Source organism: Cnephaeus nilssonii (assembly GCF_951640355.1).
Source record: "Cnephaeus nilssonii genome assembly, chromosome: 17".
NCBI classification, from domain to species: Eukaryota; Metazoa; Chordata; class Mammalia; order Chiroptera; family Vespertilionidae; genus Cnephaeus; species Cnephaeus nilssonii.
The window spans coordinates 7,363,765-7,384,043 of NC_137088.1; the positions used below are offsets into that span (position 1 = coordinate 7,363,765).

General features: G+C 47.3%; 1 protein-coding gene across 1 annotated transcript in view; it reads left to right on the forward strand.

Moving 5' to 3' along the window:
- ENTPD3 (ectonucleoside triphosphate diphosphohydrolase 3) overlaps positions 1 to 19,418 on the forward strand; it is a 33,628-nt gene extending 14,210 nt beyond the window's left edge. Inside the window, exons 5-11 of the mRNA XM_079795716.1 lie at positions 6,280 to 6,430; positions 9,669 to 9,828; positions 10,753 to 10,986; positions 13,994 to 14,266; positions 14,448 to 14,558; positions 15,066 to 15,203; positions 18,167 to 19,418. Coding sequence (XP_079651842.1) covers positions 6,280 to 6,430; positions 9,669 to 9,828; positions 10,753 to 10,986; positions 13,994 to 14,266; positions 14,448 to 14,558; positions 15,066 to 15,203; positions 18,167 to 18,403 — 1,304 coding nt within the window. The 3' untranslated portion in view covers positions 18,404 to 19,418. The remainder of the gene's footprint in view (positions 1 to 6,279; positions 6,431 to 9,668; positions 9,829 to 10,752; positions 10,987 to 13,993; positions 14,267 to 14,447; positions 14,559 to 15,065; positions 15,204 to 18,166) is intronic.
- Positions 19,419 to 20,279: the final 861 nt, after the last annotated feature.

The window sequence follows — 20,279 nt, forward strand, 5'->3', positions numbered from 1 at the left end:
AAAGATATTCTCCTATCAGACATTTTATAATTTTGTCTTCAACAATGAACTCTTTAGTCTACACAGTCAAGCCCAGGTTGTGGGTGTGCACCTGGGTGAGCCTCTTTAAAAGCCAGTCACCTTAGCGCACTCTGATCTTTGAGGTGGCCTGGAGCTTCCCAATCAGTGTGTCCTGTCTGGGTTACAGATATACTCATAGGTTAGAGACTCCAGATCGGTCCTCCTGGCCCTAAGTATCTCCCTTATTTCTCTCAATGAGCTGCTCAAGTATTAGAATGTCTTGGGGGTCATGGCATTGAACAAGTTGAGAGGCAGCCTGGCCAGCATGGCTCAGTGGTTGAGCATCGACCTACAAACCAGGTTGATTCCTGGTCAGGGCACATGCCCAGGTGGCGGGCTCAATCTCCATTGGAGGGCGTGCAGGAGGCAGCCGATCAATGATTCTCTCTTATCATTGATGTTTCTATCTTTCTCTCCCTCTCCCTTCCTCTTTGAAATCAATTTAAAAAAAATTTTTTTTAAAGAAAAAGTTGAGAGGCAGAATTAGCCTTTCCTAACAGTCTTCTTTTGAAGACCAGGGAGAATTCTGATCACCTGCCCTGCCGTGGAGAGCATCCTGGCCTGGTCTACCCTGATGCATAGGTGTTCCCGTTAGGTTTCAGTTAGGGATACCAGGTAGTTACTAGAGATCCACGCCTGTTGAAGGAGGGGGTAAGAAGAAGGATTAGACAGAAGAGCGATAAAGTGCAATGCAGGCCTGGCAAAGCTTCAGCCAATCGTAGTTTTCTTTGGACTGAAATGGCCTGCAGTGGCTACCCTGTCACCTCCAGTCTTCGGATGTTGCCACCTTGGAAAGGACAAAGCGTTGAGCAAGGCAGCTCCCTACGGCCGAGGCAAACCCTGACGTTGCTGGCGGCTGGGACAACACGTCTTTATTGGAAGGGCGTCTGGGTGGCACCCCTCTGGGCTCATTACAACAAGGAAGCTGGATGTTTTCTGGGTGCTGCTTGTCCACACGGCCCAGGCAGCAGTAGCCTTGCTCTGACCTGAGCCGGAAACCCCATCTCTGTTCTCCGGATCTCTGAGCTGTTCCTCCCCCCTGGGCATGAAAGAGAGCACCAGGATGCTTGTTTAGAAAAGAGAGACCACCAATTTCTTGTTTTAGAAAAGAGAGAGTGGAGAATAGTGATGAAGACTTCCCCTCATCCCTGCTGTGTGAGCTCTGGGAAGGTATCGAACCTTTCTGCATCTTGACCCCTCATCTCTCAGATACAAAGCATAACAACAGCAAAGCCTCCCCCATCAGAAAGATTTGAAGATTAAATGGCATCATACATGTAAAGCAGGTAGCAAACGCCTGGCATACACTAAGCACTCAATACCTGTTAGCTATTATTATTCACGGGCATCACACTTTAGGTCTTCTGTGCCAGAGTTGTAAGGTCTGTTCGACCCGGGAAAGCAATGTAGCCATGTCAGCCCTGATGTCCCTCTGACGTGTAGGGAGACGTGAGACTGTCATGGGAAGGAACACAGGGCAGCCTCTCAGGGGTGGGGGCCTTGGCCCACCCAGGGTGGGATTTAGGGGAGGAGCAGGGCCACGGAGCCACACCACCTCCATAAATGGATCGTCCCTCCTTTGATCACCGTAGCCTCAGTGATCCACGTATACCCTGAACGACCGAAGGACCACAGACGAAAGCTTAATGACAGGGCTGACTTTGGTTCAGTGTCACCCCCTCGAGGACATGTGGCTTCCCCGAGGATAATTTGGGTTTCTGGTTTCTCAACTGCAAATTTCCCCCGGGACTCCCCCGTCTTAGGCAATCCGAGTGGATGTTGAATGCTTGCTTGCCCGGCTGTGTTTCCAGAATGCCTGGGACCTCAGAAGTTTATTTCTCAGGGGCTCCCTGGTGTGTGTCCGTCTAGGTTGCTGTTCTTTTCCGGGAGTTCACTGGGTGCTGGTCCCCGTGCTGGTGTGGAGCCCTTATTGGGGGGACTGGCTCCTTGACACCCCTCCTCTGTTTTGCTGTGGGCGGCGCTCATGCCTGCTGCTGCCTTCTCCCACAAGGGACACTCATGTTTTCCCTTTACACCAGTGCTTAAAACCTCCTTAATCCCCACTGGAGCCTTCTCCTCTATGGAAACCCCTTCAAGAGTTGCCCCAGCGACCAGCCACTACGGTGTTGACAGCACCCTTTGCTCAGACACGTGTGTCTTATGCTGCTGTCCCACCTGGAGTAGGTTTTGTGCCGTCTGCCCGCCCCTCCGTCCCCAGATTGGAATACAGTTTTAACTCTGTTCTTGGGGTTGAGAATCCCAGTATCCCATGAGCCTATGAGCCCAATCTTTTTTTCCCTCTAGGAGTCTTAAGGGACCTTATGTAAACAGGTGACATGCTCGGGTGTTCCAAGTGTGGACATTCTAGCAAGGCTGCTAACCTGTCCCCATCCAGAGACCGGCTCTAGCAGAATATAGTTTGTTTGCTGCAGCTGGGAGCAAACGAATCCCTTCCTGTGGAGTTGCATGCTGGTTTGAAAATCTCATTGATTGATCCTTAGTTCATTCTTTTATTTAATAAACTAGAGGCCCAGTGCATGAAATTTGTGCATGGGGCGGGGGTGCTCCCCAGCCCGGCCTGCACCCTCTCCAATCCTGGACCCCTCGGGGGACATCCCTCTCGCAATCTGGGACCACTGGCTCCTAACCGCTTGCCTGATCGTCCCTAACCGCCTCTGCCTGCTGACCTGATTGCCCCTAACCGCCTCTGCCTGCCCGCCTGATTGCCCCCTAACTGCCCTCCCCTGCCAGCCTGATTGCCCCCTAACCGCCCTCCCTTGCCGGCCTGATCGCCCCCTAACTGCTCCCCACTGCCGGCCTGATTGTCCCTAACCGCCTCTGCCTCGGCCCCTGCCACCTTGGCTTTGTCCGGAAGGACGTCCAGAAGATGGCCGGTCTAATTAGCATATTACCCTTTTATTAGTATAGATGTTTACTGGGTACCTGCCAATTGCCAGTAACATTTCTTGAGACTGGGAATTCTAAAGCAAACAAAATATACAGTCTCTGCTGTTACAGAATGTACATTCTAATGAAGGAGATAGATAATAAACAGATATGTGATACATCAGGGAGAAGTTCTGCAAAGAGAAATCAAGCCAGGCAGGTGGATAGAGAGTGATTATGCTATTTTAGACATGATCTTCGGGGAAGAACAAAAAAGGTGACAGTTAAGCAGAGACAAAAGTAGGACAAGAGAGTGAGCCATGCAAGTTTCTGAGAGAAGAACATGCTGAGCAAGCCAAGGGTAGGAGCTGCTCGGCATTTTCCAGGAAAAGCAAAGGGGCCAGGGTGGCTGGAGCAGAATGAGGAAGAGGAAGGGAGAGAGGAGACCAAAGCTGTAGCCAGGCCAGCGCGTGGAGGCTTGAGATACGGTAGGGCTCTGACTTCTACTCCAATGCAATTTCTGCAAAGTATATTGGAAATCCACTAGGAGATTCTGATCAGGGAACTAACATGCTATGACTTATCATTTTAACGGATCCCTCTGTTGATACAGAACACGTAGTGATAGGCTAGGATTAGAAGCAGGGAAGAACAGTGCGGGTGACAGATGGTGCTGTGATGGTCTGGCGGACAGGTGCTTCTCAGCATGGGGGGATTTTCCCCCCTCTGCCTGTTCCATCCACCCCCAGGGAACATTTGGTCATGTCTGGGGACATTTTTGATGGTCCCAGCTGGGGTTGGGGATGGTGCTGGCACCTAGTGGTGGAGGACAGAGATGCAGCTAAACATCGCACAAGGCACATGACAGCCTCCACAAAAGAGTTACCTGGCCCAATGTGAGCAGTGCTGAGGTTAAGAAACTCTGGTCTGGAATGGCTCTGGGGGACGGGGTGAGGTGGGCTCAGATTGGAGAGCTGTTTTGACAGGAGAGCCAACAAGAATTAAGGATAGATTCAATGTGAGGCATCCGGCTTGATGGTGCCTGAGCATCAGTTCTGAGCTGGTAACTGCAGGTGATGGTACCATTTCCCTGGAGTACAGTCAGCTGGGGACTTGCAGGGATTGAGGAATTTGATTTTGGACACAGGAAGTTGGGTGGAGGCGCCGAAGTCAAGCTGGCAAACGTTGTCTATAAAGAGTTAGGTGGTAAATACTCTTTACTTGTTGGCCACATGGTTTCTGACATAACTATGTAACTACCACGTGAGCATGAAAGCAGCCACAGCCAATGGGCAGACAAAAAAAAATGTATTTCAAGAAACTTTATTTCTGGACACTGTACATGCCTAGTGGGACATTCCCCAAGGACAGAAAGAACTTGAAAAAAATCTTAGACTGTTTTCAATAATGATACAGTCTAAGTTGTTGGTAGTGCAGTGTTGTCATACTGAGACTTGTGTGTGGACTGTGAAATAAAGCAAATGAGTTGTTAAGTTGGAGTGCTAGCAAACAGGATTTGTAGCATAGAAAAAAGAAGGTGAGGATAGAAAAATCAAAGAATTTCAGTAAAGACTTATAGTTTTGAATTAGAAGCACCAACAAGAATTCATGATATGTTTTTCTCTTGAAATAAAGTTTTCCCAGGTCTGTCCTCTAAGAAAACTTACAGTGAACACCGTAGCTTCCAAACTTTGGGTGCTAAATACCATTACTCAATGAAAGCAACCAGGGCTCCTTGGCTGAATGGCTGAGTCCAGATCTGGGGCAGGACGTGTATAAGGCCATTGACACATCTTATCATGTCAGAAAGCAAAGAAAATCTCAGAGGACTCCAGGCCAACTGAAGAAGGCTCAGTAAGAATAACTGCAATGAATTGAAACACATCAAATATGCCTTTATATGTTCCTAAGATACAAAACAAACAAAATCCCTCTTTGACTAAGTGAGAAAGATATTGGAGATGCAGTCTGTATTTTTAAGCTGGTAAATAAAGGAACAGAATCAAGCACTTATCCTGTCTTCTCTGGACAAACGGTACTCTAGGGTAACCAAGTAGCGAATGATGGTGTAGCTCTTCTCCAATTCCAGCATTTTAGGGAGAAAAGATCACCATTTTCAGGCCTTACTGGACTGATGGTTCTCAGCAGTGATCATTGGTGCCTGCACCTGAAAAGAAACAGCCAGACACTGGCGCCTCTTATTGGAAGTACGCACTCATCCCGATGAATTCTTGTTTCTGATGTAGTTCAAACCTGAATCCGAGTAAGCCTCGGCATTCAGTTACCAATTCCTAGGAAAAACGGGGACCAAATAGCATGTTAAATGAACCATGGGGATTCGATCAGCAACTTCTAGGCTGTGGGGAACTCTACAAGCCAAATTAAATTGGGAGGGGAAAAAAATGAATTACCAAGAAAAAATAGAGAAGCACAGCCTCTAGATTAAAAGAGACCTAAGAGATCTACCAACCAATGGCTATGGGTGGGATTTATTTGGACTCTAATTCAAATAAACTAGAAAGAGAGGGGTGGGGGCGAGGAAAAATATGACCGAAGAGGACATGTGAACCTTAACTAGATATTTGACGATGTTAAAGGAGGATTTTAAGTTCTTATCGGTATACTAGTGGGGTGGTGGTTGTGCTTCTTTAAAAGAACTCTTGTCTTTAGTGATGCGTGCTGAAATATTTACAGGATGAAAAGATGCCATGTCTGCGGTTTGCTTCTGAGGAGAGAATGGGTGCGGGGGTGCAGGTGGAGTAAGAGGTGATCATGGTTGAAGCTGGGAGGTGGTGCACGGGTTCACTGCATTATACTCCCTACTTTTATGTATGTTTGGTATTTCCAAAATGAGAACGTTTTTTGTAAAAACACATTTACTGAGGCAGCATACTATTGGCATAAGGGTAGACTGAGGCTCTCAAGAAGGTGAGGTCTGGGTATATTTTTTAAATTGAACTTATTGAGGTAGCATTGATGAATAACATTATGTAAATTTCAGGTGTAAACAACATAATTCGATATCTGTGGACTCCATTGCGTGCTCACCACCCAAAGTCATTTCCTTCCGTTACCATATATTCGACCCCTTTACCGATTCAACAGCTTTTGTAAGCAGGTTCACTCTTCCCCCTGGCTCAGTTTTCCCGCCTTTGTAATTCCCTCCTTCCTATTTTGGGAGTTGACGCATCCCAGCACCTAGCACATCCATCTGTTTTCAACCTCCTACTCAAACCTCTTCATTTCCAAAGCTGACTGGTTTCTTATTTGGAAGTTGTGCTGCTCTTGTTGGTTCCTGGGGATGCTAAGAAGTGCTGGCTGCTTGCTCTTCAGGCTCCGGGATCTCCAGCTATTGGAAAAAACCCCAAGATGCCCCCAAAGCCTTCGAGGATTGCATGCAAAAAGTCAAGGAGCAGATTCCAGCCCACCTCCAGGGATCCACGCACGTCTACCTGGGCGCCACGGCGGGGATGCGCCTGCTGAGGTAAGGGCAGGGAGGGCACGAAGCAGCCCGTGTGACCAAAATAGCCGAGAATGTGTTGGGCCTTGCCAAGAACGTAACTATTTCTGGGACCAAATCCCAAATCCCAAAGCCCATATTCTGCCATAAATGTAGGCTTTAAACGTTGGGAAACTTTTCGTCTTTCTTTTAATACCCAGGAAGAAACAGTTCTGAAACCAATCCCCTTGCCCTTGGCAATTCTAATGAGAACTCTGGGAACGAGGAAGGTGACATGAAATCTGTTCATGGGGTTGACTCTAGTTTTTAGAAAAGTAGAAACTTTTTTTGTTGCCTTTTTAAAAAATATATATATTTTATTGATTTTTTACAGAGAGGAAGGGAGAGGGAGAGAGAGTTAGAAACATCGATGAGAGAGAAACATTGATCAGCTGCCTCCTGCACACCCTCTACTGGGGTTGTGCCCGCAACCAAGGTACATGCCCTTGACCGGAATCGAACCTGGAACCTTTCAGTCCGCAGGCCGACGCTCTATCCACTGAGCCACACCGGTTTTGGCTGTTGCTTTTTTAAAAATATTTTTTTATTGATTTCAGAGAGGCAGGGAGAGGGAAAGATAGAAACATCAGTGATGAGAGGGAATCATTGATCAGCTGCCTCCTGCACGCCCCTTACTGGGGATAGAGCCTGCAACCCGGGCATGTGCCCTGACCAGGAATCAAACCCTGACCTCCTGGTTCATAGGTCAGTGCTCAACCACCGAGCCACACCAGCTGGGCAAAAAGTAGACACTGTTTTTGACAGCTGGTATGTTGACACCTGTGCACAACCAGCTCCACTAAGGGCCACCCGTAGCTATGTAGCTTGTACCCATGTACAAAATGTCACTGAAATCTACTTCAAAATCATGGAATTCCTGCACCTCACCTTGTCCCGTCAAAGCCTTTGGCGTTAGTATGAAACAAACATCTCATTTCATCCAACTAAGCAGTTCCTTCTAGATTTGCAGCCATGATTAGCCCAGTTGCATTGTTTCTGAATGCCATTTATCTCTGTTTCTTCATTATAGTATTTCATTGGCCTTGAAATAAAAGAAAAAATAGTTTTAAAACACAACAACATCAAACTCAAATCTAGCTAGGGTAGAAGCTGCTCCAAACTTTGAAAATAAGACTTTATCCCCAAAAGATGACACTCATTCTCCTCCCAAGCCCCCTTGTCTGTGATCCCAGTAATGTAAGATCGCATGTAGGCATGAAGGAAACACAAAGGAACGACCACACAGAGCCTTTTTAACATCACCATCAAAAAAAAAAATCTTGCCCTAACCAGTTTGGCTCAGTGAATAGAGTGTCGGCCTGCGGACTCAAGGGTCCCAGGTTTGATTCCGGTCAAGGGCATGTACCTTGGTTGCGGGCACATCCCCAGTAGGGAGCGTGCAGGAAGGCAGCTGATCGATGTTTCTCTCTCATCGATGTTTCTAACTCTCTATCCCTCTCCCTTCCTCTCTGTAAAAAATCAATAAAATATGTTTTGTTTTTTTAAAATCTTACGTGGATTGGGCCTTTTTCTTGCAGTTTTCCGACCCTTGTTCCTATTCCTGTGTCCTGGTTGACCAAGAGGAACATGGAATCTCCTGGAATCTGCCATGTTTTAAAATGATTGCGTTTACCTGAAATAGAAATGATATAGCAATTCCTTCCTTTTGCCTTTTCTTTCACATGCAAACAAAGAACCCAATGTTTACTTCATTGCTTTTTCCCCCTCCCAGTCCTCTGAGTAAGAAATAACCACAAGGCTCTGTAATTTATAGCCCGTGACCAACACCATGGGGTAGAAAGGTCAACGCTTGGGAGAAGAAGTGAATGAATGTTCCATTTCAATAAATTAAATATGAACTCCTCCTTGTGAAACTTTCTGATGGCGATCCATTTCTTCTGAGCAACTAGCTGGCATTGTAGTTGCTAGAAAAGTCAGATATTTTTAAAAAATTAATGAGAATCATCCTGGATGAGAACAGATGAAACTCGGGAAACTCTGACTTATTTTCCAAGCATCCATCGCTTGCTACTGCTTGTCACACTGCTCTTTCTTCTTGAGCCAAGAGTGAGCCCGTGGCCCTGGCTTTCTTAACGCAGGGGTGAAAGGGAAAATAATGTCCAGTCAGCTTTCTTCCAAAGGGTGAAATGGCAGCAGATGAATGGTATGATCACACATGTCCTGGGTGACATGAAACTACTATGTTGCCACCCCTCCGAGGGCAGCACACTAATGGATTTCCATCCAGTGACGCCCCTGAGGGTCCTCATATCCCGCCTGGTGAAGCACTCCCAGAGAGCAAAGCAGGGACAGCTGGAAAGTCAACCCTCTTCCTTTCCCCGCCCCCTCCTCGGCTCTTCTTCCTTCTGGCTTGATGAGGGCTCTTTTTAAAAAATATTTTATTGATTTTTTTACAGAGAGGAAGGGAGAGGGATAGAGAGTTAGAAACATCGATCAGCTGCCTCCTGCACACCCTCTACTGGGGATGTTCCCGCAACCAAGGTACATGCCCTTGACCGGAATAGAACCTGGGACCCTTCAGTCCGCAGGCCGACGCTCTATCCACTGAGCCAAACCAGTTAGGGCTTGATGAGGGCTCCTTTTGATGGTGCCCCCAAGAGATGACTTATACCAGTGGTCAGCAAACTCATTAGTCAACAGAGCCAAATATCAACAGGACAACGATTGAAATTTCTTTTGAGAGCCACATTTTTTAAACTTGAACTATAGAGGTAGGCACATTGTTATTAACTTCATTAGGGTACTCCTCAGCTGGCCTTTGCTAAAAACTCAAGGGGCCAAAGAGCCGCAGGTGGCTCTCGAGCCGCAGTTTGCCAACCACTGACTTATACTACGTCTGTGCCTTCACCCATCTCCTTCCCTCTGCTGACCTGAGACAGAGCAGTGGGGATTAAGCACAGGCTCTTTGGACTAGCTGGTGGCTGGAGGGTGGGACAGGAACAGGTCGGGGAGGAGAGAACAAGCGTGCTTTTACTGGAATCTGTTTTCCTGCTTGGCAGGTTGACAGGTAACAAGTGTTCCCTGCCATCACTGTGACCCAGGAAGCCTCCGCTTGCAGGAGGGGTTGCCATGTGTTGCACATATCTGGGAGATCGTCCCTGTCGGCAGCGGGCGGGGCGGTCTCACCTGTTCACCTGAGTGAGGTTATGTTCAGGCTCTGTGGTCTGGGCACTCAGCCTTGTGTGTTCTGTGCCTTGCATAGGTTGCAAAATGAAACAGCAGCCAATGAAGTCCTTGCAAGCATCCAAAACTACTTCAAGTCCCAGCCCTTTGATTTTAGGGGTGCTCAAATCATTTCTGGGCAAGAGGAAGGGATATATGGATGGATTACAGCCAACTATTTAATGGGAAATTTCCTGGAGGTGTGTGAAAACAAATGCATGGTTTTTAATCTTGCTATGGATCCCTTCCCCTGTGGGCGGTAGCTTAAGCAGAGGTGCATGCCAACAGGGGCAGTCTGTCCCGTGTCATTCCTATGGTGTGATGCATTAGGGACACACAGGAGACAATAGGTAAGAAAAGACTCGAAGGCTGGTGCCAAGCCTTGGATCATAAGCGGGACCAAATGCATGGGGGAGAGGGAATATCATCCCTTTACTAGCAAATAAAACATTGTGGGGGGAGGTGAGACTCTAACCCTGGGCTATAGGTAATAGGAAGGGCGACTGGAGGATGACTCTTCTAAGCTGGTCCAGAGCCATCTGGCATTTACAGAGCCTTCAGGCGGCCCGCTCCCCAGGCCCCCGTGTCCCCAGGTCTCCGTTACACGCCAGTCCCCACACGCCTTCTTCTTTGGTGCAGAGGGAGGCAGACTCCAAGAGACAATCACCATGTTACAGAGACCATACCCAGCCCAAGAACCTATTCTGTTCCTCCTCACATATATTTTTACATTTTTAGTTCATTGCCCACAGTTAATATTTTGAAAATTTCACATAAAAATTCATAGCTTCTCCTGACCCCACCCCCCAAGTGCTGGAAGTGCTGGTCACAGTGGACTCACATTCCTGCATGGTGCCAGCCAACTGGAACGGAGTGCAACTCCCCAGTTTGCCAGAGTCCCCACCATTCCCTGTTGTCTACACCTCACCGCCTTTGCTCGTTTCTGTTGCCTGCCCAGCTCCTGGAAGCATTTGAGCTCACCACCCCTGACATAAAGCACCCCTGAATGCTTCCCCATATGTCCTAGTTCTTAGCAGTCAGAGATGGGTCTTAGGTGGAGGACCCTGGGCAAACAGAAATGGCGTCTTCGGCCTGTTTTCATGCTTTCTTATCCCACCGCGCAGAAGGACCTATGGCACATGTGGGTGCATCCCAATGGAGTGGAGACCACAGGCGCCCTGGATTTAGGCGGTGCCTCCACCCAGATATCCTTCGCGGTGGGAGAGAAGGTGGAGCTGAACACCAGTGACATCATAAAGGTGTCCCTGTACGGCTACGTGTACACCCTCTACACACGCAGCTTCCAGTGCTACGGGCGAAACGAGGCTGAGAAGAGGTTTCTGGCGATCCTCCTTCAGGTACCTGAGGGGGCGGCGGGGAGCAGGTGTTTCCTTGGGGGTCTTAGCTGAGGGAAGGGCGCCTTGCCTTCTGGGGTCCATCCTTTCAACTCCAGTTTGAAGGTGGATGAAATCAACAGCATTTTCCGGGTTACTTGTGGGGGTCCGCGCTCTCTCGCTCTCTCTCTCTCTCTCTCTCTCTCTCTCTCTCTCCCTCCCTCCCTCCCTCCCTCCCTCCCTCTCCCTGGTTTACTTGTGGGGATCCAAGTGCGCGTGCACTCTCTCTCTGTCTCTCTGTCTCTGTCTCTCTCTCTCTCTCTCTCTCTCTCTCTCTCTCTCTTCCTCTCTCTCCCCCTCCCTGGTTTACTTGTGGGAGTCCAAGCGCTCTCTCTCTCTCTCTCTCTCTCTCTCTCTCTCTCTCTCTCTCGTGTTGTGTTGGCCACTTCCAATGTATTTGAGTCAGAATTCCAAGGAAATTCCAGAGGTCCAGACATTTTATAAATGATCCGAGTCCCGGGATCCCTTTATGGCAGGCTGGGGAACGTCCAGCCCACAGGGCTATATAAGGCCTTTGAAATCATTTGGTCTGGCCCTGCCAAGGTATTAAGTCTCAGCCAACACGCCTCTTTCCAGGAGAAAAGCCCTGGAAAATCCTCTTAGCCTCCTGTTATTTCAGGCAAAGCTTAATGCTCCTTCCTCCAGCTCTGGCCCTGGCAGGGGGAGGGGGAGGGTAGGGCGGGGGAGGGGGGCTCCTCGGAACTCCGTTCCGACAGAAGGGGGCAGGCGAAACCATCCTCCCAGGGTGAGTAGGGGTCAGGGAGTCTAACCTTTTAAAGTCAGCTGGCCCTGAGTATAGGCACCTGTCTGAGGTCTCATTTGCATATGAAAACACAAGTTTCCAGGTGTGAGTCCAGGACTGGGCAGCGGTGTGAGAGCCCAGCCTCTGCCTGTGGACAGTCACCTCCCAGGGATCAGCCATCTCTCCAACTTGCCTGGTTACCTCAGGATGCTGAGAGGGTGGCTCTGCCCTGAGCCTTCTGACTCAGGTGAGGGAAAGGATCCAGGTGTGATGAGGATCACCCACAGATGCGTGCCCGGACCTGCCTGACTGGCACTTTCATGCGCCAAGTACATGCTAGCAAGCCCGACTGAGAAGGTTCACGCAGGTTATGACATCATGCTCACTGGCTGAGTCTGCGTCTCATTTCCTCTTCTGCACCATAAGGGCCTGCACAGTGTGGTGAGAAGGACACCTGGGTAGATACTTGGCAATTATCCTCTTATTAACCAGTCCCCAGCCACCCCCGGCTCAGGGCTCGCTCTGATAACTTGTTAGACATTAGGGACCCTTCCTTCCTTTCTTCTTCCTTCCTTCCTTCCTTCCTTCCTTCCTTCCTTCCTTCCTTCCTTCCTTCCTTCCTTCCTTCCTTCCTTCTTTCCTTAAGATCTTTTTCTTCTGTTTTTTAAATAACACATGTTCAGTGTTTTACTTCAGTCAAGATTTTACTGTAGGGAAAATAAGATGCTTTAGTGGCTTTGAAAGTAGAGTTCAAATCCTGCTCCTTTGAAAAGAGAACTCATAAACAGAACCAATTTAGGAATCCTATATACTAAAAGGCTAATATGCAAATCAACTGAACGGTGGAACGACCAGTTGCTATGATGCGCACCGACCACCAGGGGGCAGACACTCCATGCTGGAGCTGTCCCCTGGTGGTCAGTGTGCTCCCACAGGGGAGCGCTGCTCAGCCAGAAACCGGGCTCACGGCTGGAGAGTGCAGCGGCGGTGGGGGAGCCTTTCCCACCTCCATGGCAGCGCTAAGGATGTCCAACTGCGAGAGGGCGCAGGCTGGGCTGAGGGACACCCCCCCCCCCTCAGTGCATGTATTTCGTGCACCAGGCCTCTAGTTTAGCGTAAGATAAAGGGAATATTGTTTCACCAGGACATAAAAGATTTGATAGTCATCTGGAAAAGATATAAAGTCAGCTTCCTACTACAATCTTTAGCCAAATAAATTACAAATGGATCAAAGATCTATACGTAACAAGGGTAACAAGGATGTTTATTGTGGTGCCATTTGTAGTGGCAAAATGACTGGAAAACACCTACATTTTCATCTTGAGGTGATTTCTTAAATAAATTATAGTTTATTTGCACAGCGAAGTTCTATGCAGCTACTAAAAAGAAGAGGCTGGTGAGGCTCAGTTGGTTGAGCCCAGGCACCAGGAGGTCACTGGTTGTATTCCCAGTCAGGACGTATGCCGGGGTTGTGGGCTCCATCCCCTGTAGGGGCGTGCAGGAGGCAGCCAATCAATGTTTCTATCTCTCCCTCTTCCTTCCTATCTTTGAAATTAATAAAAAAAAACACATTTTTTTGTTTTTGTTTTTTTAAAAAGAGGCTGCTCTACATGTACAATATATATCAAAGACGGATTTTTAAGTAAGAAGCAGAATAGTGTGTAGGGTACTACCATTTATGATTTTAGTAAAAGAAAGAGGGAAGAAAAGAAAATGTATTCACACATGCACACAAGAAGTACAGACACAATCTCTAGTAGAATACACAAAAACTGGCCATAGAGGTCACTTCCAAGGAGGGGGCCAGGTGGGTGGCAAAGAGGGGGACGGAAGCTAAATTTTCATAATTCATGTATTTGTCCCTTTGGAATTATTTTATTAGGTGGATAGATAATACTCCAGTCAAAATGGTTGATTAACCTAAGCCTGTCTTGTTTTCTCATCAAAATGGAGTTCATAAATCCTGCCTCACAGGCCTGCCGTGAGGGCTGGATCTGGCCATGTGAGCGAGAGCCTAGCATTGCACCTGGTACAGGTAACTGTCCCCCCACCGCCACTTGCGTTACCTAGACAACCTGGGAGTTGCCTTCAAGTACCCACTGACACAGAATGGCATTTTCTCATTTCCCTCTTGGCATTAGCGTGTAGCGATAATAAGAGTTGGCCAAAGGGAAGTGCTTGGTCCTCCACAAAAGAGTGATTTCTAATAGGTCACTCTTGTGCCTACAGAATTCCACCTCCGACACCAATGTCACCAACCCCTGTTACCCTCGGAATTACGTCACCACCTTCACCGCGGGCCACCTCTTCGACAGCCTGTGCACGGAGGGTCTGAGGCCTGGAGGTTACAACCCCGATGACACCATCACTTTTGAAGGAACCGGGGACCCATTACTGTGTCGGGAGAAGGTGGCTTCCCTCTTTGCCTTCAGAGCTTGCCAGGACCGAGAAATCTGCTGCTTTGACGGGGTTTATCAGCCGAAAGTTAAAGGGTCTTTTGTGGTAAGAGCAAAAACCACGGAAAGATTCCTGTGTTGGTTTTTTTCCCCCCCATTGCATATTTATTTCTCACCGTTCTGTTTCTCTTCTGCTGACCTGTGTCCTGCTTTTCTTACCTGCCCTAACACCTGCATTGTCTGTCCCATTCTGAGACAGGATGTCCTTCTGTTCCGCTTCCTCCCAGGCCTTCGCGGGGTTCTTCTACACGGCCAACGCGTTAAACCTCTCGGGCAGCTTTTCCCTGAGCGCCTTCAACTCCAGCACCTGGGATTTCTGCTCACAGGACTGGAGCCAGGTCAGTGCGTAAAGAGAAAGGAGCCATAGCAGCACCAGCAGCAGAGCAGAGTATATCCCATTGTGCGCATGCGTGTATATGTTCTGAATTTCGCCCTATGCTGTTGTTTTTAACCCCCAAAATGGGGCTATCAGGGAGCCATACCTGCATCATGAACTAATGTTCTGACCACAGGCACAGTGGTTAGAACCGTGTTGGGCACATCATAAGCACCCTGTACACTTAGAGCTTGTTCTTACATGATGTTGTTCTAGGGATATGTTTTTAGTATTATATCATTCCACTCCTTAATGCAGGAGGCAGCCGATGGATGGTTCTTTCTCATTGATGTTTCTCTCTCAAATCAATTTTAAAAAAAACATTAAAAATTTAAAAATTTTTTTAAAATAAATATGAAATGCTGGGTGATACAATTTTTTCAGATAGGCCTATGGTCCTAAGGTGTTCCAAAATGTGCATTTTAAAACCTGCCTGCCCGCCTTCCCTTCCCTGCTTTGACCTTCTCAGCTCCCGCGGCTGCTGCCCCGGTTTGATGAGGTGTACGCCCGCTCGTACTGCTTCTCGGCCCACTATATCTACCACTTGCTCGTCAGTGGGTACAAATTCACCGAGGACACCTGGCCCCAAATACATTTTAAAAAAGAGGTAAGTCAGAGCACAAATCTTTTCCTCCTCTTCCTCCTCTTCCTCTCAAAATAGAGGTTTGCGTGTACGTGCGTGAAAGAGGAGCCTTTGATCCCCAGTGACCTCCCCGAAGGGATGACGGGGAGTTCACCGCAGACCCTCCCCCTTGAGCAAAGGATTGGAAGCCAAGGCTCTGAGTTCCTCCAGGGCAGGACTTGTTATCATCCTCAGATTCCTAGCATCCAGCACATGGGCGAGAACCTGGAAGATGCTTAGTAAATGTTTGTTGAGTGAATGAATAAATATGTTAAGGATTTCATCCTAACGTATTTTCATTCTAAAAAGAAGCTTCCAATATAACAGTTTGTTTGTTTTTAAAAAAAGAGGATGGTAACTGCCCTGGCTGGTGTTGCTCAGTTGGTTGAGTGTCATCCCATGTACTGAGAGGTCACTGGTTCTGTTCCTGGTCAGGGCACAAGCCCTGGTTATGGGCTCAGTCCCCAATAGGGGTCATGCAAGAGGCAGCCAATTGATGATTCTCTCATCAATGTTTCTCCCTCTCCCTCCCTCTCTCTCTTGAAAATCAATTTTTAAAAAAATTTTTTTTAAAAAGAGGGTAGTAACTAATTGCTCTCCATTTACGCAGATGTCAGAGTAAGATACAGGCTTTAGAGCTTGAGGGATTAAATAGAATTTTCTCTTGGAATGAGCCTGAGGCACTGTGTTTACTGTCAAGAGTCCGGAATGGGCCAAAGCTGAAACCTCAGCTGTTCCCAGGTGACTGTGCGGTGACGGGGCCTCGGACCTGGCTTTTGGGCAGAGGCAGCCTTGCTGACATGCCCATCCAGCACTACGTTCCCGGGTTCTGGGAGGCTTGTCTGGTTTCAGGAAGAGCTGGTGTAAAGCCTTAAGTATATCTGGAGTCAGTCTGTTCGGTATTAGCTTGGGCTAATTAGATTAAGCCAATCAACATCTGACATTAGGCCTGTGACTGTCTATTTTTACATAAATGAAATTGAATCATCTACAAGAAATGAGGATGTCTGGAAACATATGAGGATTGTTGTGGGCATGTCCTCTCCCGGCTTGACTTCATGACCTCATTATCAGGAAAGTCCATTATGAGGATGTAGCATCACTTCCCACTGAGTACCAGCTTGGATGCACACAGAGTTCTAGGCGTCAAGTTCCTTTCCTTTATTCATAAAGGATTTTATATCCAGCCCAGCCACGTTAGTATCCGAATGTGAGGGCCCGAAAAAGACTGCAGAAGATTGGCCACACAAAGACTGCACATCAAAACTATATTTGGAGGAAGTAATGAAATAAGACTAGAAATAAATCCAGATGTTATAAAAACATATGAAGTAAGGATAAATAATGTTGTGGCTTAAAATGTATATTAAAAATAAAAAGAAAACTAACACCAAATAAAAGAGTAAAAGAGAAGAATTCATCCATACACCAGAACAACCCAGAATTCAAGTATAGCTAATATTCAATGTGATGGGGATAGGATCAGGGGTCATAGGCTACGGGAACATAGGAGTGGCCTAAAATGCTAAATTTTTAAAGGGAACATGCACACACACAATTTATAAGATAGGAAAAAAATAAATATAAGAAAACTAGAGGCCCGGTGCACGAGATTTTTGCACTTGGGGGGGTGGTCCCTCAGCCTGGCCTGTGCCCTCTCACAGTCCGGGAGCCTTCAGGGGCAGTCGGACATCCTTAGTGCTGCTACAGAGGTAGGAGAGGCTCCCGCCACCACCGCTGCGTTCGCCAGCCATGAGCCCGGCTCAGGGCTTCTGGCTGAGTGGCACTCCCCCTGTGGGAGTGCACTGACCACCAGGGGGCAGCTTCTGCATTGAGCGTCTGCTGCAATGTGTGTCATGACCGGTTGTTCCACCGTTCGGTTGATTTGCATATTAGCCTTTTATTATATAGGAGGATAGCACCAATTAAAAATTTAAAAGTAAGATATTAGGAGTCCAAATATATTAACCATTATAATAATCATAAATGGACCAAACCTACCAGTTAAAAGACAGACATTGTCACACCTGATTTTTAAAAATCAAATATATGTAATTTATAAGAGAAACACTTTAAAGAAACACTTACGCTTCACACCTCAGGATTTGGAAAAATTGAAAGTTAAAAAAAAAGATTTTTTTTTAAACTGTCAGGCAAACATCACCCAAAAGAAAACTGCTGTAGCTATTTAATATCTGAAAACAATCGTCTTTAAGATAAAGAGCATCATTCAAGATAGAGAGGATCACAACATAATGACAAAAAGTTCAATTCATCATGAAGATTGCAAATTCAAAATATTTATCCATCTCATAAAACAACCTGAAAATGTGCCAACCAAAAATGGATTGAATTACCAGAAGAAATGGACAAACCCCTGTTTCTTAGAAACTGGCCCTTGGTTTAGCGAACACACATTACCTTCTTTCTTTAGCCGCAGACACTCTGGACAGCCGGCAACAGACAGTGTTTCACTGTTATCACCTCTGCCCTCTTCCCACTTGGCCATGACGAGGTTGTGTGGACTAGTTCTGACTTTTCTGCAATGCTGGAGTTAGGGCCCTCGAGCCTTGGGGGGTCCCAGTGACTTGGATTCTAGCCCAGCCTCTGCAGTGTCTGAACTTGGGCAAGTCCTTTGACCTCCTTTCCGGTGGGTGTTTCATGCTGGTGACAGTGGTGTGCCCCGGGTATGGCATTCCCACTTCAACCCCTGCCCTGAGAACTGAGCCATCTTCTTCTTCTTCTTCTTTTTTTTTTTTTAAAAAGTACATTAAAAAAAAAATTTAAATAATATAGCCCAGCTGGTGTGGCTCAATGGTTGAGCATTGACCTATGATCCATGAGGTCATAGTTCTATTCCTGGTCAGGGAACATACATGGCTTGTAGGTTCAATTCTCAGTTGGGTTGGGGTGGGGACCTGCACTGAGCCATCTTCTCTACTTCACAGGTGGAAAATAGCAGCATAGCCTGGTCCCTTGGCTACATGCTCACCCTGACCAACCAGATCCCAGCTGAAATCCCCCTGATCCGCCTGCCCATGAAGCTACCTACCTTTATGAGCCTCCTCGCCTTCTTCACGGGAGTGGCCTTGCTGTGCCTGGCATTCCTGGTGTACCTGTATGCGTTGTCTAAGAATCAGAGGCGCTCCCAGCATGCCTTGGACCATGCAGTGGATTCCGAGTGAGCCGAGTGAGCAGCTGCAGGAGCTCGAGGGCTGCCCCAGGTCCAGCCTGGGTGGCACCAGACAATGCAAGTGAAATGCCCATCTGTGGGAAACACCACCACAGTCCAATACTTAGGTCGTGCGCCTCTCAGATACTGATGTATGCCAAAGCACCTCTTGGGGAGCCCCTCAACTGTTCTGTGCACACTGCTCCTCAGAGACCCCACCACCCAATGCTGACGCCCTGGGGGACAGGAGAGACAGGCCCTCGAGGCCGGCTCTTTATTCCAGGGCCCCAGAGGAAGAGGACGCAGAGATTATGACAGTTCCATGTTGAAGAATGGACCTCAGGGCACATTTTGCATCCTGTCCTCCCTCAGAAATGCTGTATTCCTCCTGGCACAGATGCCCACTAAGCATTGGACCCAATCAGATATCTCATTGTATGGCTCCCGCCCACTGGTCCTCAACTGAGACTTTCCTTTAGCAATCCCGTAAACATGGAGCTCCCTCAGGTTGGTAGAATATATGGGGGAGAAGACTGCTTTACACCCAAGAACAGTGGCCATAGCCAGCTTCTGTCACGCAGGCAGAACGCACAGCATGTCTCCCAGAAAACAGCTGGCCATTCCCCAAGTGGGATTCCCTCCCGCTCAGGGCTCTGGTCATTGGACCGCAGCCCGTGTCTGTATCATTATCCTCCCCGCCCCTTCACATTGCTCCTGTCATCCTAGGAAACATTTACTCCTAGCGAGGGTATTGTGTCCCAGATCTTTTTGCCTTTGCTAGGCTTTTGTGTTGAGCTCTCTTTCCAGAAATCGTTAGCATGGTGTGTACCTTCTGTCCACCATTCCACAGGCATGCTTGATGCTGCCACAAGGCATCCTAGTCTATGATTTGCTTACCTGTTACTTTCCTGGGTGGTAGACCTCACTGCATAGTGGCCATAGTTCTTGACTTTGGAGAAAGAAAAGGAAGCTGCAGGGACCTTGAACGCCTAAGTGGGATCGGGGAGAACTCCGGCACGTCCAATGGCTACAGGCTAAAAATCAACATGGTTTCAGGTTGTCTTTTGGTAGCTCAATGTGGAATAAATGACGCGGATTTTATTTTGACTTGCGAAGTGTGTGTTTGTTACCTTGTACATGGTACTCTTTCTCCTAAGGTCCCAAGGTAGCATTGATGAGAAGTTTTAAAAACTGAGAACATTTTCTTAAGAAAACCTGCCTAGTGAATTAAGAAAATTATGCATTATTATCACTTTTATTTCAGAGAGTTCAAAGAGCTTCACTTTGGTAAACCTTTGGCTCCTTGAGATACTCGTAGTTGTGTTGAACATTTCTTTACCTTATTTGACAGTCAAAGCTTCTGTGAAGCCACAGCCTGCCATTTAGATATTTTCCTTTTTCCCCCCTTGCCATTTAGATCTTGATTCCCACCCAGAATGGCTGCTCCCATCCCAAAATGCACCTTTGCTCACAGAGTTCTCCCTACCTAGCCTGGGTCATCCTCCAATCCATCCAAATAATGCATATTTCTCAAGGCCCAATTTTAGCTCTACTTCTTTCACAAAGCTGTCCTTACACTATGGCCTATCTCCTGGATCACTTTTTAAAAACGAATTACAACATAAATTCTTATATCATTATTCATCTTTGTGCGTGCATATGGCTTGTTTCTAAAATAGACAGAAGGTACCCTAGCCAGTTTGGCTCAGTGGATAGAGCGCGGGCCCGAGAACTGAAGGGTTTTGAGATTTTGAGATCTTGAATAAGGAAAGGGATTCTTAACACACACACACACACAAAGGCCTTAACCATAGGAGAATACTTGGTATTTATTTTAATGTAATAAATAGTGATTACATTAAAATTAAGAACGTGTATTCATCAAAAAC